Here is a 17,843-nt window from a genome sequence, read left to right as displayed (position 1 = left end):
CACAATAACACTTGTCCTTCAGCAAATCTTTCATTGCATTTAAGTGTGTTTTTCTCTTCTCTAAACTTAGAGATGCAGTTGCCAAGATCCTTTATTCCTTGCTTTTTCATTGGCTGACGGAACGTATCAACGGACGGGTTTACCCGAGAAATGAAGCACTGTCCATATCTTTACTGGATATATACGGGTTTGAGGTATATAAGCTATACAATACATTTGTCATCTTAATGGGGAAGTAAATAAGTCATTTCTGTACCACTAGTGTCGGTCCATACAAGTTTCATAAACTGCCATGTTTTTGGTTTCGTGTTTTCCAGAATTTGACGTTTAACAGCTTTGAGCAGCTCTGTATCAACTACGCCAATGAAACGCTCCAATTCTTTTTTACCAAAATCATTTTCAATCTGGAACAGGTGGGAATGATAACACTTCCAAAATGTTGATTCTGTGATGATCTGAATTTTTAGGAAATTGTGACCTTTTACGATAACATTTTTTAAAGGCCGATATTTTTTCTGGTTCTCGCCATTACCGATGCCTTGACGTTTTCACAACACAGTGAGACTAATAGAAATAGAATAGCTTCATAACTACAAACAACTTAAACACATTCTGAAAGAAGAAATAATTTTATGTGCTTTTTTACAAACGTTCAACACACATTTCAGAATAAATTTCAGGCAGTTATGTCACGTGATGTGTCGGCCTTTGGTATCGGTGCATTTTTACGAGTAAGAGTACATCTGCTTAGTATCGGACCCGATACTGAAACTGGTATCGGTACATCCCGAGCTGTAATAACAACAAACTCCTACAAACTCTGATTTTGAAAAGGAGGAGTACACTAGAGAGCAAATCAGCTGGAAGGAATTGACGTTTACCGACAACCAGGCTTGCATAGACCTTATTGCTGCAAAGCCCCATGGGATACTTCGCATCCTTGATGACCAGAGCGGCTTTCCACAGGTTATACACTTTTGTTTCATTGTTGCATGTTAACAAATATCCTCTTTAGTATAAACCACGTACAGCTATGTAAATACTGTAATGTTTTTAATATATTTTGTATTTTATTGCCAGGCAACTGACCACACCTTCCTTCAGAAGTGCCACTATCACCATGGAGAAAGTCCCCTGTATTCCAGGCCAAAAATGCCACTTCCGGAATTCACTGTGAATCACTATGCTGGTCGCGTTACTTACCAGGTAATAGGAATTAAAGCAATGTTTTATTCCTGTTTAATGTCAAATGAAGTTTATGTCTGATCCACATGTACCATTTGATCAACGGTAATGTGACAGTGAGATGTTCTGATTGTAGGTACAGAAATTCCTGGATAAGAATCACGATCAGGTCCGACAGGAAGTACTTGATCTGTTTATGCAGAGCCAGAACCGAGTGAGTCTGTTTCTGTGTTTGTGTGCATGTGTGTATGGTCAACGGTGTGTTTACGTTAAGTTATGTAAATTTATGAAATTTTGCGGCATCTAGCTGTGAGGTTGTGAATTGCAACCAATTTCTTACTCCCCCCCTTCCCTTCGTGGCAATACGGTGGCTGACACAGAACTAAGTTGTCGTCACATTTTTGCATGCTTGTCGAAGGTAACGTATTTACGAAACTCGCTGTGTAGAGCAGTTTGTCCGTTTAGGGCTACTGTAGAAACAAGATGGTGAATTCCATGTAAGGGGACCCGCGGTGTATGTAGATAGAAATAGCTCATTCTAAGGTAATAAAAACATAATGGTTCATTGTGTAAGACTTCTGAAGACATAGTTATGTATTGCATTTCTGTCAATAGATCCTCCAAAAAATACACACTGCACCTTTAATAAATATTCTATGTTAATGCATGCTTTTTATTATTTTGACAGCAATGAGAATAAACTAAATGAAATGTAAAAGAAAATATAATTTTAATTAGATCTCAACAAGTTTTTAAACTGTGCTCAGATTTGCTAAAACACAGCAATGAAAAATCAGAGATTTCTAAAATGTTCCAAGGCCAAATTATCCAAATATTTTACTATTTATTATATAAATCTATAATCTTACACATCATTTGACCCATTTGTGTTGTCTTGTGTGTAAAAATTGGACAGAAACTTTTAAAAACATTCTAGTAGTTATTTCACAAAATGCCTGTGAGTGCTGTCACATTCAAAATATTTGCATCATATGTTTTCTGTAAATTGAATTATGAATCTGAAAATATTAATTTTTTCTAGATGGTGTCCAATCTCTTCATAAAGCACGCTGAGATGCTGTACCAACAGAAAGGTGCGATGAACCGAAGTAGCACGATAACTCGGAGATATCAGCCGTCAACTGTGGCTGCCAAGTTCCAACAATCGCTACAGGAGCTCTTAGACAAGATGGAAAGGTCTCAAACACACCGACAGACACACACATTTTAACTTTTTCATTAGGACATTATGTTAGCTACTTCTCCAGTGGAGGTCAATTCAGTTCAGTTTTCTCTTCATATCATTCTTCCAGGTGCAATCCATTTTTCGTGCGATGCATAAAGCCAAATAATAACAAGGTACTATCAGACGTTATTTTTGAGCTGTGTATATTCCAGTTGAATTGCTGTATAAACGTTAATATGCATTGGTGTATGTTCAGGAACCTGGTATATTCGATCCCGAATTGGTTGCTACTCAGCTCAGATATTCAGGAATCCTGGACACGATCCGCATCAGGAAGGAGGGCTATCCAATCAGAGTGCCTTTCCATAAATTCTTAAACAGGTATCCTGCTCAACAGCTGGTGCTTGTTACCTACTGCGCATTTGGATAAGTGTGTAGCGCAGTCTGGTGTAAAATATAGACATGCGCTGGAGGCTAGAATGCACCGAAGCATTTCTGAGAACATCTGTGGTTCCCACTTCCTAGGTACAAAGGCCTGCTGGGAATGAAGAAGCCACCACCTCCAGATGGGGATAGCTGTGTCATTATGCTAATGAAGCTCAGCCCAATCAACAAAGGGGATTATCAAGTGGGCGTGTCAAAAGTAAGAATCGTAACATTCTAAAACATGAGCTGCGTTTCATTTTTTTTAAACTCTGCTGTTATGCAATATAAAAATACATTTTAATTTGGTCAACTATGTAAAGATGTGTTCTTAATTCAAGGTCGCGTCAGTCTTAATAACAACGCAACGCAACGCAACACAACACAACACAACACAACACAACACAACACAACACAACACAACATAACATAACATAACATAACATAACATAACATTTGTATAATAATAGCAAATGCTATTAAAAGAATATCAATGCTACAACAAGTACGTGAAGCAAACCGTAGTATTTAATATAATTAACAATAATTAAATCAACTTTCACAATGTACAAAAGACATATGTAAACTCGTCCGTTGTTTTTCTGACTCATGACGCAGCACGTAATGGAAGTTGGGTGATTTTCCCTTTCCACTTCCGGCAAAGTGATGTAGGTTATCGGTGTTCCCTGATTCCCTGCGGCCTTCGCAGTGTCCTACCAACTGAACATGTTCGCACCCTTCGGATTTGAATCTCACTTGAGATGGCGTAACTCCCTATAAAGTTTACTTCGCAGCCCACTTACGGCCAAATGGAACACAATTACAGACTCATTGTTTTAATTACAGTGAAACATTTTATTATCTTGTTTAATTTTAGTTTGATGTTTTCACTTTCCAAGCTCTTTCTAAGGGAGGATGTGTATCAGTTATTGGAGAGTAAACGTGATCGCATGATGCACGTGGCCGCGCTCACCCTTCAGCGCTACGTAAGGATGTATTTGACCCGCAAAAAGTTCCTCAAGTTCCGTCAGGACATGACATACCTGCAGGGCCGCTGCAAGGGTTACCTGCTCAGGTACAGTATGATCATTGAACACCATAAAATTTGAACCCATTTGTTGTTTTTAAACCAGTAAGTCAATTATACATAATTGTATGTCTTCAGAGGTGTATAAAGACTTTACATAATAAAGCGTTTATGTTTTTTTTACCTTAGCATGGGCTATTTATATCTACATACATCGCGGTTCCCCTTACATGGAATTCGCAACGTTGTTTCTACAGTAGCCCTAAACAGACAAACTGCTCTACAGAGTGTAGATAATAAATACGTTATCTCCTTCGAAAAGAAGCAAAAACGTAACATCTGTTCTGTGTCAGTCACCGTAGCACATAGAAAGGAAGGGAGGAGGGGTGAAGTGAGCCGTTGGTTGCAATTCACAACCTCACAACTAGATGCCGCTGAAATTTACACAGGACCTTTTTTTTAAGTTGTTATATTATGGTTTAAAGTCATGATATAATGATATATAGGAAATATGTTTATTAATATTTTAGCTGATTTAGGCTGAATGTTAGCCATTTATATGATTTAAACAAAAGTAGCTTCATCTGTATTTTAGACGGCGGTTTCTGCGAATGCGTCTCCATCTGATCAAGTTCCGCTCACCGGTCCGGCTCATCACCAATCGCAAAAGATACATCAGGGTACGTTTATTTCTTTAAATTGCTACTGGAATGTTAAGCAAAGAATATACCGGGCAATTCCAGTGTTATGGATGTGACATTTTCAGTCAAAACTTGAAATATAAATTCTCAGAGAATGCATTTATTACCGATATATTGAAAATCTGTTTTTATTGAAGCATATTTGACTTAACCCTTGTTGAGTCTAGAAATCAGAAAACTTTCACTCCAAGTTCAAGTTTTCCATTTTAAAAGAGAATTATAAATGTTACAGACAAGACAACATACTTTGTAGGATTTTCATGAATTAAATGTACAAACCAGAAGCAATAATACCCAAGTAATGGGGATGGGATGGCTCTTTATGGAACATACACTAGTAACTATATTAAAATTTCTATATGCCTGTTATTGAGGAATATGAACTGTAAAGGATGTGACAATTCACATATCAGACTATGTAAACTTTGAGAGACTTCACATGGGTATTTAAATCACCAAATATTTCTGAAATATCAGTATGGTGAAAAACTTGTTTTCATTCTATGTTTGACGTCTGCATGGAATTGCCCAGATATTAAAGATGGCCAATATGGCAGATTACATTTAGAGATAGTCCAGCTTTTGTACGAAAACACATTTTCTGGTTATTGGTTGTTGATTTTGTCACAGGACCATCTCCTCATGGCAAGAAGAGCAGAAGACGATAGGAGAAGAATTGAACAGGTAAAGTATTTCCCCTGCTGTCATTATTAGATAAGAACCTGCTATATTCATTACAGCCACAGACAGAAACGTTCTTGACTTCTCAGCGACATCTTAAAACATCTTTGAGTAAATCCGTTGATCACACTAATGGTGATTGAAGGTATCTCCAAGTTTCACAAAGTTTATATTATCTTCACAAACTGATGAAACTCTAATTCAGACACGTTCAGATTACCCAGCTTAATGTTTTCCATCCTTCCTGATACGAGATTTATAATGCGTTTCCTCTCTCTCTGTAGGAGCGAATAAGTAGGGAGGTGGTAAATGTCTCTCAGCTGGTTATTCCTGCAGAGTTGGGAGGATTGTTACAAGCCACAGCAGGTTAGTCACAATGCACCGGTGTGTTGTCTTCTTAAATATTAGGGGTGTTTGCTAAACAAGCGTCAGTACTGTTCATGTTCGCGGTTGGAGGTGTGTTTTAAATAGCTGCACCATTTGTCTCATTCTAACATTGTTTTAAAACTCAGTTACAAATCTTAGGCACTGAAATAATTCAACACATGCTTTTGTTTTGCTTGCAGCCGGTAGGGAGCGTCATTCGGATTGCTTGGCTCTCGTTCAGGCTCCTAGAATACAAGCAGACCCTCAGCTTACTCTTCCGCTGGACATCAACAACCATCTGATGACCAAATATATACGGACACATTTCAGGGTAGGCGTTGTCCCTATTTGCATAAAACAAACGCTCGTATCGCTCAGAATAAAAGGACGATGCAGTGAATTTTGGGTAATATGTGCGCAGGAGCTCTAGTTTGGGATGCTGACATCACTTCATGAATATTTGTAAATATAAGAAAAATGTTCTTAATGCAAAACTTTATTTTATTGTGGGCAAGTCAGAAAAAAGTGAAGAACGTATTCTCCGTAGGCAGAAATTGTATGTATTTCCTGCATGTATAAGGCAATCCCAGAAGGCATTGCTCAGTGAAAATAATTTCCAATTTAAAAAGTGTTGTTTACTTTGACACATTTCAGGGTAGGTAGTCTATTTGCATAAAAAATACTTATATATAGACCATGCAGTGAATTATGGGTGATGTGTGTGCAGGAGCTGCAGTTCGGGATGCTGACGGCACCGTTGGAGAACTCGCTGACGCGTCTAGAAGATGATCTGAAACATGATGCTCTTGATGTGTTTATACTGGTAAAGTCACATTAAAAGTCTCTCAAATCAACTTATATATATTAAACTTTATTCAAATTATAGGCAAATTAAAAAACAAAACAATATACACATAAAGCTATAACTTTAACAGTCTCTGACTAAATTGACCAAGGTGGTCGAACTGGAAGAGTTGGTAGTACAGCGGCTGTCACAAGCTGTATTTAAGATGCCTGTGTTGTAACAGATCTTGCGTTTCATGGGGGATCCAAACCTGAATGGTGCTCAAGAAAACCTGTTTGGAAATTACATCATTCAGAGAGGCCTTGCCACCCCACCAATCAGGGACGAGATCCTCGCACAGATAGCCAATCAGGTGTGGCGGAATGAAAACCCCAGAAACGCAGAGAGAGGCTGGTTGTTGATGGCCTCCTGCTTGACTTCCTTCGCCCCGTCCGAGAATATGGAGAAATATTTACTAAAGTAAGAACACAAACAAGACAGACAATACAATCACATTTTTTTCCAAGCAGTTCATTGATTGTATCTGTGTCAGATTTGTGTCGGACTACGCTCTGAATGGATTTAAGGCACTGTGCCAACACAAGCTCCTTCAGGCCATGCAGAAGTCTAAACTGGTGCCGGACGCATCACGTACGTACCCTCCGTCTCTGCTGGAGTGGACCACCAACCGCAAGAAAGCACGCATGGTGCTACAGGTCTACTGTTTTGACGGTAATGCTAATTGAACAAATGCGATATTCATAAATAAAAATCGCATGCACAATATTAAGTAAACATTCAGGTTATTTAATCAGCAATGCATTCTGGGATTGCCTCATACATGAAGGAAATACGCAATTTATTTTCAACCTAAACTTTTCGGCACACCTGCCTATGATGAATAATTTCAGAATATGTTCTGGACACATTTTACATTTATTTATTTTTTTGCATTTTATCTTATATTTGCATTATTCATTTAGCAGCCGCTCTTAACCACAATGACTTACAAATGAGAAAGAATCGAACATCTATGTCAATGAAGTTTAAAATTAAAATAACATGATAATGAACAATAAAATCTTAATGCATGGTTTATATACTAATATTCATATAATTATATTATTATGTCCATAATAACGTTGATATCCGAGGGGCTAGTAATAAATGTTTACTCGCATATGGTGCTAATGAAGTGTTAATTTTGGACCCTGCATTTAAACTGGATTGGGGCATGATGTACCACAAAAATACCTTGGTACATTAATATCAGTACCATGGTAAACATCCGAGTACAGTACTTCTACCCCAGTAGCATTAAAGGACCTGTCTTCATACTTCGTCCAACCCAACCCCACAATCTCAAATCATGTCCTGCCTTCCTTCAGTCTTTGTGAATGAATGTGTGTTAATGTATGCGGTAAGTTCGGAATGGAAATCACGACCGGTGTCATCTATCCCTACTCTCCTTTCATTTATTTAATCTTTTCCTCTGTCATTCTCTGTATCGTTCGTTCGGCCTCTCCGCTTTCATCTTATCTCACTCGCTCTCTCCGTCTCTCTGTTTTTTTCGCTCTCATCCAGTTACACCGTCGCTGTCTTCGCCTATTTGGGCTGGAGCAGATTAGTCGATATGTGATAGTGTGCAGATGTGTGTGTGTGTGCTGGTTCAGTTGATGCTCATTATCTCCGACCGCTGTTTCCACCTGTCGACTCTGTCATATAAGGAATGATGTACAGCCAGCCAGATGTTATCGCAGAATAAACCATGACACATATCATATGATTCTCAACTGAACCTAATTTTCCCCTCGTCATCAAAGCCGCCACCCACTTTTTAGGATATATGGACTCTCAGATTGAGATTTTGTGTTTATCTCCACATAGGTGTGTCCTTTTTGTGTCCTGTACACTCTTGGACAAATGGAGAGAACATCGCAGGAGATGTTCTACATCACAGGTGATGGGTCTTACGACATTGAGTTATTAGAGATTTTAGCATCTAAGATCATTAACCGATGGTTGTGTCATTTGGCAGGGGCGTGTCTTCAGAGAGCCAGCGGGGTTGGTCCGTTCTGATGAAGGAGCCGGGGCAGTGGGTGGAGCTGGAGGGTCATGATTATGTTCTGGATCTGGTGTGTGACCTTGAGCTGCTGGCAGACTTCCCCAAACAAAAAACCTACTTCATCATCTCGACCGAAGACCCCAACAAAGCTCGACCTAACGCGAGCATGTACGTAAAAATACATTTAAAGATACAGATCACCCAATATAGTTTGTAAATGAATCTAAAAAAGACTGCTGTCATCATTTACTGACTATTGTGTTATGACAAACCAGCGTGACTCGTATGAACACAAAAGTCAGCCTCAGTCCCCACTTGCAGACTCAGTTTTTAAAGAAAGTACAGTATGTTTTGTCAAAACACATGTACGTGTCCTTCTATATGCAGAAGTCTGTTTGGCAGTGGGTTTGATGATGAGGAAGGGCTGCTTACATATGCAAATCGGACCAGCGCTATTGCGACCAACAGTCTACCGATTTCTGAAAGCCACTACGCTCAAGGTAGACACTTCACATACTTACTCTGACAAGTACAGATCTTCTGCTTGTGTGGAACACAAAAATCTCTCTTTGTGTCCATACAATGGATGTCAATGCTGTCAGGTTACCAATATTCTTCAAGATATATTCATTCGAGTTCTGCAGAAGAACGTAAGTCCTACAGGTATAGAAAGACAGGGGAGTTTGTTTATTTTTGGGCGCACTATCCTGTTAAATAATAGGTCAGAAGTCATTGACCAGTCCCAATCTGATCAGCAGCAGATCAAACCGCAGTTTCACCGAAAGGCCTACTGACCTATCCCATAGTAACCCAGTGTGACCTTAAGAAACGCGAAACGTTTAGCAGTGTGTGCTTGTGCTGCAGTGAATGCGATGTCCACTTTAATCTGTACTAGCAGATCTGGACCCTGCATGTGAAATAGAATCAGATACACACAGAATGGCTGAAATACATGTTGCTGGATCAGGCCGTGCCATTTGTTTATTACTTAACCGTTTCTTTTGCATACAGGTTCTCTTATAATGTCAGTTCACTTTTTACTATTGCGTATATTTAGTATCTCTTAGTTTGTCCTTTATTGTACATTTTATATATTTTGTTGTCTCGTAATGTATAACTTGTTCCCCTTCTATGCCGTCTTCTCATGAGGAAAACACACAATGAGAATTGCATTGTACCAGGTGCATTTGATAATGGGAAAAGGACGTGTACGGCCAATTTTAAAATACAAATAACTAATAATATCGATTGTTGAAGTTATTCAAACATTAAGAATGTGGTGTACACGTAAATGCAGATTAAAATGCTAAATTAAGTGATTTAAGTGCTTTTCGTCTATGAATTGCCCAGGGCCCTAAAACAGTCATGTGGTGCGATCGTAATTCATATTTAAATGAATTAATCTCCTTGACATGCTTAACAAATTTTTTTACAAATCTTTAGTTTTTAAAGTATTTACAAACAAGTATTTGCGTTTCTTTAAGTTTTGGCGAGTAATCATTTCATATTTTTTTCTATCATTTTGTCTTAAATAAACAATGTGTTTTTACTGCTGCAAATGTTTAAAAGATACCATTCACTTAAGCACACTGTATCAGAGATTCATATTCCATCCACAAAATGTATTTTTAATACCTGGCATCTCTCTCCCTTCCTCTTTTTAGACTCAGAAGCATCCTTTGACACGTCTCACAAGGGGATGGACCGGTATTTGGACAGCCTCTTTGACCCAGTTCTGTCTGATGGAGCCGGGGTACGATGACACCTGATTAACTCTGACAAACAGACACACGCACATGCTTGTGAATTGACCCTTCTGGTGTGCGTGTGTATGGGAGAGATATAGAGTATGGGTCAGCTCAAGAGATTGCATTACGGAGTCACTGTAATTCTCAGATTCATCCCTGTGTGTGTGCTTGGCTGTCTCACCTGTTTTACACACAGCCCTGGGGAGGAAGCAGGCAAATGAGGGTGTGATCTTTTATGAGATTTACCCCACATGCAGGCAGACAGAGAGATGGGAACTGCACAGGGTGTGTGGTTGAAGGGTTGAGGGCAGAGGCATTAAGATCAGCAATAAACAACCAGGAAAACATTTACTGATATCTTTGTATAAAAGCAAATGCATAAACATAAATGGCCTTTTAATAATCTGTGGAGAGGGGATGTTGCTAATAGAGTTATTACGGTTTTGTCTCATAATTCACTGGGGCTTGCAGTCTTACTATCGCTGGTATTCTCTCTCTCTCTCGCTCTTTTGTTCTCTCTATTTGTGTGTAGGATTTGGATGCTTCAGTTTTGTCCGGCCGGATGAAGGGTGGAGGTGGTGTAGGTGGCGATGGCGCTCAAGAAACTGCAAGACCCCCTTTCTCAGCTGCCCTTCAACCTGGAGGTAAATCTTAATCAGAGCATTCCATAGACATCTATTGTACAGGTCAATTGTTCTCAAACTGGGGGCTTAAGATGGATACAGGGGGGACACTGATTTTGTGGCATTTTATAAAACATAGACATGTATTATATGCAATCAAATATAAAAGATAAAAAATGTATATAAGTTTAATTAAAATGCTAAGTTCAAGATTGCAAGTCTTTATTTGCGGGGCAAAGCAATGCACTTTACAGAAGAGGCCTTGCATCGAAAAGGTTTGAGAACCACTGGTATAGGTTATATGCATATACAGATAAAATGTGCACTTTTACAATAAAAAAAGATTATTTTATACTTTTTATAAATGAGGATGCCACTGGATATCCCAAAAAGGTGTGTGTTTATGGTACTTGTTTGCATGTGTGTTGTGTAGCGGTGAGAGTTCTGCCACCCATGCCAGTCACTCCAGTCATGCCTGGGGCCGTGGCTCTGCCCCCTGTGCAAGGTATTTCTATTGAACAAACTTTTCAGGTTCAAAGGGGTGCTAAAGAAAATGAAAAGCATCATTCAGCGTTGTGTCTTATCTCTTTTGTTCAGACCAACAGCACGCTGTCCTGGCCCAACAACATCAAACTATCATCAACCAGCAAGCTGTTATAATGGTACACAAGCGCTTTATTTTATCAGTAATCTAAAAATGTTCATTAAATGTAAATGTGATATAAGAAATGCTTTTATTACCCTAACTGTGTCTGAAATATGCGTATTCTGTGTCCTTAAAATGCTGTTTTGTGTACATCTAGGTATGTCGCCAGCTCTTATTACTACCATTACTGAACTGAAAGTGTCAAACTTTGTAACAAAGTTATAAAATAAGTGACAAACTAATACAAAACTGTGATGCGATCAACCTGACGCTACTGTTAAGCTGTCCACAATAGGAAATTATGTAATACCAAGGAATGTTGTGAACAATACAATAAACAATAAACAATAAAAGTATAGAAAAAGAAAATAAACAATACAAATTTAAATAAAAGAAAGTCAAATTATTTTTATGGCTCTGGATTATGGTGTGCATTGATTTGATCATCTTATTTATTAACTAATTTAATTTGAACAATGTATTAATTTAATGTTCTCATTTAATTTAATTGTTTTATAAATGAAATAATAGTTTGTCACCAGTTTAAAAATACTGTAGATTCAGAGTATTTTAAGCGTCGCTCTCTCTCGACATCTCTCCATCAGGCTCAACAGATGACCATGCAGGCCATGGCTATGGTGACGAGCCCGGTGTCCAGTCCTCTAATGACCCCTCTCACAAGCCCCCCTACCAGCCCTCCACCCACGCCCTACAGCACCCTGCCGCCCAGCCCCTACCCCGCCATCCCACCCAGTCCTTACGCAAACTTCCCCCCGAGTCCTTACGCGCCCCATCCTCTGTCTGCATACACGAGTCCCCCGATGAGCCCGCGCCCGGTCGTCGCCTCCACCTCTGTCAACACCACCCCTGGTGGCTCAGAGGGACAGCGTGACGCCCTGAAGAAGAGCAGCGCACGAACCGCCTCACCTCAGAAGAATACGGCTACACAGGTGCCAGTATGTTGCTATTAGATATTCTTCTTGATCTGTTTTAAGATCATAACAGCTTTTAATAAATTATTTTTTAGGGTCCATCATCAAACGGGTCTTTGGGGAAGAAACAAGCTCCTGCTGCACCGATTAAACTCGACAACAGGCCTGCCAAAAAACATGGTATTTTCACATATTTGTATATCTGAAAGGTATAGCAAGTCAACAGTATGCAGTTGTGTTTCTTCTCATATATATTTGAAACCCTTTCTCTCTTTCACCCAGCTCCAGTTGCGGTCACTGGGCCCATGCGTAATGCACCTGCTCCTGCCACAGAGGTGGTCAAATACTCCGTCTCCAACTCTGAGCACATCGTTCCCAGCCACAACATCAAGGATATCATCAAGCAATATCAAACACCGGTCCCAGAACCTGTGCTACAGAAACCCAGGTGTGTGTGTGTGTGTTTATGCTTTCAAGATGGTAAGATCGGATTCTGTGAACTCGATTAATGACATGCATCTGATCCCAGGAGAGAAGGTAAAGCATTTGCGAAGAAGTTGAACCCGCATGATGAAGCCATGGACATCCTAAAAACAAAGAAAGACCATCCAGCTCCTCCACAGGTGAGCTCTGTTTACCTGTCCTTGTTTTGTGAAATGATTATGATGAAAGTAGTAAAGTGTGTCTGTGTAAAAAATAACTATTTGCAATAGGACTTGATGTTTTATAAACTCAAGTCCTTTGTTAAGATGTATTTGTATTTCAACATGTTGCTTTTCTCTTATAGATTTGTGTTTTGAGGTCACTAAAAAGTAGTTGAATGATATTCAAAGCTTTTACTGGCACCAGAGATTCATCTGAATAACTGCACAGAGAAACATTAATGTCTAAAGAACTTAAGCATGAATTTTGTCTTTTTTCCTGTAGTTTTAATGTATCGATTTTGCCTTATAATGCATGTCTTGTTAATAATTGTAACTACAGTTAATTATAACACATTTTTAATTTGGTTATAATTCTTTACAACAACATTAAATGTATTATAACACACACTATGAGCAATTATAATGCATCGTACCCTTTAGTATCCATTTATAATGCATTATACATAAAGGCTTTAAGTACAGTGTTACCCTATATTCTTAAATCACAATTTACATGAGAAACGCCTATGTTATGAAGTCTTGTGTTCAGAAAAAGTCTGAATTAAGTGAATTATTGCATAAAACTGGAGGTTCAGCTGGTGGTTAGAGAGTTGGGCTTGTGATCAGAAGGTTGCTGGTTCTAATCTCAGTGCCAGCAGGTCATGACTGAAGGGCCCTTGAGCAAGGCACCTTACCCCTGATTGCTCTGCAGTAATGTGCCACTGTAAAAAACTACTTGTAAGTCGCTTTGGATAAAAGCGTCTGCCAAATGAATAAATGTAAATGTAAAATGTAAAACTAGAAGAAATCTGCCAATGAATTTAGGTCAATATAATTCCATCAGGTCGACTGAATCTACTTTTAACCATTCGTTCATGTACTCATTTCAAGTTAAATTTTATTTCATTTGGGAAAACTCAACAAAAAACACTTAACAAACAATACGTTTCTATTTTTTGCTTATATTTGAGGTTATGCTTTGTGTGTTAACTGTTTTTGTAGAGAAAAGCTTCCATTCCAGCTGCTCCGGTGCCCAGAGATGGAGGTCTCAGACCGAGCAAAAGTACCAAGAAGAAAGCCCCAGAGCCTCCACCGCCCTTACCACCGCCCGGTAATCAACACAACCACAAATACACTCACACACACTGCTGTCAGGGAAGTGACAAAAAGTTTAAAGTGGTCTCTCTCGCTCACACACACATCAGTGTCCAGAGATCTTCCAGTGGAATCCGAAAGCATTCAGACACAACTGCACAGGAGCAGCAGAGAAGAGTATTACACCTACACCAATGTGCCCTGGAGGATCTACCTCAGGAAAGAGGTACGTTTGTATTTCATATAACATTTACTGCATGATCTGATCTGGCGTGTATGATCAGCACTAATGCTGCTTTATAAACTGCTGTAGGTGTTTTATCCAAAGGACTCTTGGAATCATCCTCTAGTGCTGGACCTCATATTTAAACAGGTGGGAGAAAACCTTATTTCATATTTTTTAGTATTGATCTCGTATGACAGCTTTTGTCATTATGGGATATTATTAGAGATGAACCGATATTACATTTCTCCACCGATACCATTCAGAGGGATATCTGCCTATGCGGATTCTGAAGATTCAATTCATAATTCTCGACTTAATGTTGTTAATTCATATAATCACTATTATTATTAAACACAACTGGTGATGTTTGGTATCATTTATTCATTGCATTTTTCTGTCCTCCTTTGATTTTTGCGATATTTATAAACTATTGGCTGGTAGTGTCAAAATTGCTTTTATCGACCGTTACTGATAATTGGCTGATATAAAAAAGTAATATTAATATCAATCAAACTTCAGTTGGTTTGATTTAAGCCATAATAACAAAAAAACACAATAAAAAGATGATAACATAACTAAACGTGATCTCATTTTGGGACCAAACTCTTAATTTATTCATTTGGCAGATGCTTCTATCCGAAGCGACTTTTATGCAAAGAGACTTTCAAGTAGGAGAGCATTTAACATTTTGTCAACGCACTAAAAAGTACCGTAGACGGCCGGTCAAAATGTTTAGGGACACTTCAGTGAAATGTTTCTCGTTATTTAAAAAAAAGTTTGATCTGAAAGTGTATGCTTAAATGTCTGAAATTAGTTTAGCAGACAGAAATGTAATTTTCAAACATGCAAGCGTGGTTTTTTCGTGACGAAACCCACATTTTATTTCATAAAATTAGTTTTTGAAATGGATGACTTTGAATAATGAAGAAAGAGCAGCCAATAAGAGCACCGAACAGATGGGAACTCCTTTAATATTGTTTAAAAGGCATGTCAGGGTGAGACCGAAAGAAGCTGCTTGATAAAATGATGAGAGAACATTTCTGCAAATTCTAGTCAAAAGGTAACTAAACCGAAGATGATAAAATAAAAATAATTCCTATAGTTCCCTTTGTTTTATTTCATAATGTTGATGACTCACTTATGTGTTCATATTTAAAAATAATAATTGAGTAAGTGTCCAAAACCTTTTGACCGGTTGTGTAACGGTACAGTATATATCGGTGCATCTCTGAATCCTCGTTTCACCATTTTTTGTGATTTCTTTTCTTAAATCATTACAATTGGCCTTCATGTTTTTCTGTGAATGTTGCTGATATTTAACCAATATAATAACCAGTATTATAAAAGAGCTTGTCAACTTTAGCAAGTTTAATTATTGAAAAACTGCATTTTTTTTGTTTCTTAAAGCACAAAATCTTTATAAACTTAATGTGATTTTAATATCATTTAAATTTTTTATTTTTTCCCTTTTAACATGATTTCAAATACGTTAACCCCCAAAAATACATATTATATACAAATTTTCATGTTTTCCTTTTAAGTTTTAAATAGTTATTTAAGACTTGATATTTTGCATTGAACAAATCCATTTGTTCTGTAAATGTAAATACAGTACATCGTTTTTCTATGCCCTCATTTCTCATCTTTAAATCTGTGTTTTCTCAGATTGTTAATGACACATTTACAGAAGCCTGTGTTCGCATTACCAAAGACGAGAGACACAAGATGAAGTCTTTGTTAGGTGAGGGAATTTGTTTTGTTCTACGTGAATAGTTATATAACTTTTTTGTACTTGTTAACATTAGTAGAGGCATTGGCTTGAACATGAACTACCAACGAACAGTATAGTTTGTCAGCATTTTTTCCTTATGCTAGTGAATACACATCTGGATCCAATGTTAACAGCTTTAAATTCTGAAATGAACACAAACAAATGAAGAAATGCTATAGAATTATTGTTCACTTTACGTTTATAACCTGCATTACTGGTTCATGAATCTGTTTTTGATGATTTTTCTGTTATGTGTTGGGAACGTGTCTGAATAATGGAACAATTGTTTTTATAGCGCAATACAACATCGAGCCGAACATAGTTGTTCAAGATGAGACTGTGAAGAAGACTGTGATATCAGCTGCCAGGGAATCATGGGAGATTTACTTTTCTCGCCTTTTCCCCGCCTCAGTGAGTTCCTCATCTTGGCAGATCCTTAGATTGTACGAATGTCCAGTCCCGGCGGTGGTAAACCTGACGTGTGTGTTGCAGGGCAGTGTGGGTACAGGAGTGCAGGTGTTGGCTGTGTCTCATTCTGGTATCAAGCTTTTGAAGACCGTGAAGAGCAGCACTGTAGCTCCAGATTACTTCAGAGTCCTCCGGCCGTACAGGTACATTATCCATTCAATTTCCCTAGATTGTATTTGGACCAAAAAAAATCTTCTTTGCGGTAAATGTACCAAAACGCAATATATTTCTCGCACTTTTCGAATTTATAATTTCTTTCCCTCAGCTACACAGACATCTTGTTTGTGACCATCCCATCCCAGAACATGCTGGAGTTTAATCTGATGAATGAAAAGCTGATTCTCTTCTCTGCCAAAGCGCCTCAGATCAAACATATGATCGATCTTTTCATCTCTCATCTTAAGAAGGTACCAGGAGAACTCGTCTCTTATTGATGTATCTTGTCGAATGATGATTTGACGGTCAAACGGTAGATTTTCTCTTGTCTTGTCCACAGGATTCAGAGTACGTAGTAGCAGAGAGGAACTTCATCACAGATGACCGAGCTCGGCTCAGCTTTCATAAAGGAGATATCATTCGTCTGCAGGCTATGGATGGATTGGAGGAAGGTGAGAGACACACACACACACACACACACACACATTGATGGAAGAAGAAATGTTCCTTTAAGCACCTGTAGTATTATTGCCATCTAGTGGCATTTTTATTCCTAAAATTCACCCCAGAAATGATAATGCAGATGCAAATCTGCGCGCTGAATTTAAATATGTCAGGATGTCATTAATAAATCTCATTGGTTCTTAAAGTGTCTCATGACTTCTGTTCTGTATTTCATAAACAAAATCGTAAACAATGTTTCATGGTGTTTGTTTAATTGTGTTTCAGGTCAGAGTTATGGATGTGTGGTGAAAAAGAAGGTCATCTACCTCGAGGAGCTAAAGAGGGACACATCAGATTTTGGTTAGACATTCACATATCAACATCAATTGAACTTTGTAGTTCTTTATGAAATGTGGTGAACCCTACATAAAATCACAGCGGTTATAGATGCTTTCAAAGCAACAACATAAACAAACGTTACTGCGCATGCACACTTTTGTGGTTCAAGTTTTATATTTTTTATTTAAAAGAAATTTAGCTGCAGAGCTAAATTTCATCTGTAGTCCCTGTAGTAACTTCCAGTACACATTCACAAAGAATAGAGTCCATGCAGATTATTTCTGGAATAAACAAACAAAAAAACGAATAAATTACATTAGCTATCAAATTAAA

At 38.2% G+C, this 17,843-nt stretch overlaps 1 protein-coding gene across 1 annotated transcript in view; it reads left to right on the top strand.

The window, feature by feature from the left end:
- Positions 1-17,843, top strand: part of myo15ab (myosin XVAb) — a gene marked incomplete at both ends in the record, with an annotated part of 33,236 nt that overhangs the window by 10,921 nt on the left and 4,472 nt on the right. Inside the window, 37 exons of the mRNA XM_079462743.1 lie at positions 71-194; positions 318-413; positions 835-966; positions 1,081-1,206; positions 1,322-1,399; positions 2,228-2,382; positions 2,499-2,544; positions 2,628-2,752; positions 2,897-3,014; positions 3,694-3,869; positions 4,417-4,501; positions 5,153-5,206; positions 5,488-5,569; positions 5,770-5,900; positions 6,297-6,392; positions 6,598-6,833; positions 6,907-7,085; positions 8,241-8,313; positions 8,392-8,586; positions 8,806-8,918; positions 10,083-10,171; positions 10,699-10,810; positions 11,223-11,294; positions 11,387-11,451; positions 12,041-12,391; positions 12,463-12,547; positions 12,650-12,815; positions 12,897-12,990; positions 14,014-14,122; positions 14,217-14,332; positions 14,420-14,479; positions 15,998-16,073; positions 16,399-16,514; positions 16,596-16,714; positions 16,837-16,978; positions 17,068-17,179; positions 17,457-17,531. Of these exons, the coding sequence (XP_079318869.1) occupies positions 71-194; positions 318-413; positions 835-966; positions 1,081-1,206; positions 1,322-1,399; positions 2,228-2,382; positions 2,499-2,544; positions 2,628-2,752; positions 2,897-3,014; positions 3,694-3,869; positions 4,417-4,501; positions 5,153-5,206; positions 5,488-5,569; positions 5,770-5,900; positions 6,297-6,392; positions 6,598-6,833; positions 6,907-7,085; positions 8,241-8,313; positions 8,392-8,586; positions 8,806-8,918; positions 10,083-10,171; positions 10,699-10,810; positions 11,223-11,294; positions 11,387-11,451; positions 12,041-12,391; positions 12,463-12,547; positions 12,650-12,815; positions 12,897-12,990; positions 14,014-14,122; positions 14,217-14,332; positions 14,420-14,479; positions 15,998-16,073; positions 16,399-16,514; positions 16,596-16,714; positions 16,837-16,978; positions 17,068-17,179; positions 17,457-17,531 (4,379 nt within the window). The remainder of the gene's footprint in view (positions 1-70; positions 195-317; positions 414-834; positions 967-1,080; positions 1,207-1,321; positions 1,400-2,227; positions 2,383-2,498; positions 2,545-2,627; positions 2,753-2,896; positions 3,015-3,693; positions 3,870-4,416; positions 4,502-5,152; positions 5,207-5,487; positions 5,570-5,769; positions 5,901-6,296; positions 6,393-6,597; positions 6,834-6,906; positions 7,086-8,240; positions 8,314-8,391; positions 8,587-8,805; positions 8,919-10,082; positions 10,172-10,698; positions 10,811-11,222; positions 11,295-11,386; positions 11,452-12,040; positions 12,392-12,462; positions 12,548-12,649; positions 12,816-12,896; positions 12,991-14,013; positions 14,123-14,216; positions 14,333-14,419; positions 14,480-15,997; positions 16,074-16,398; positions 16,515-16,595; positions 16,715-16,836; positions 16,979-17,067; positions 17,180-17,456; positions 17,532-17,843) is intronic.

The sequence above is a fragment of the Barbatula barbatula genome, assembly GCF_947034865.1.
Source record: "Barbatula barbatula genome assembly, chromosome: 8".
In the NCBI taxonomy this organism is placed as follows: domain Eukaryota; kingdom Metazoa; phylum Chordata; class Actinopteri; order Cypriniformes; family Nemacheilidae; genus Barbatula; species Barbatula barbatula.
Note: the sequence above shows the minus strand (reverse complement) of the source record. Positions and strands in the feature narration are given on the sequence as shown.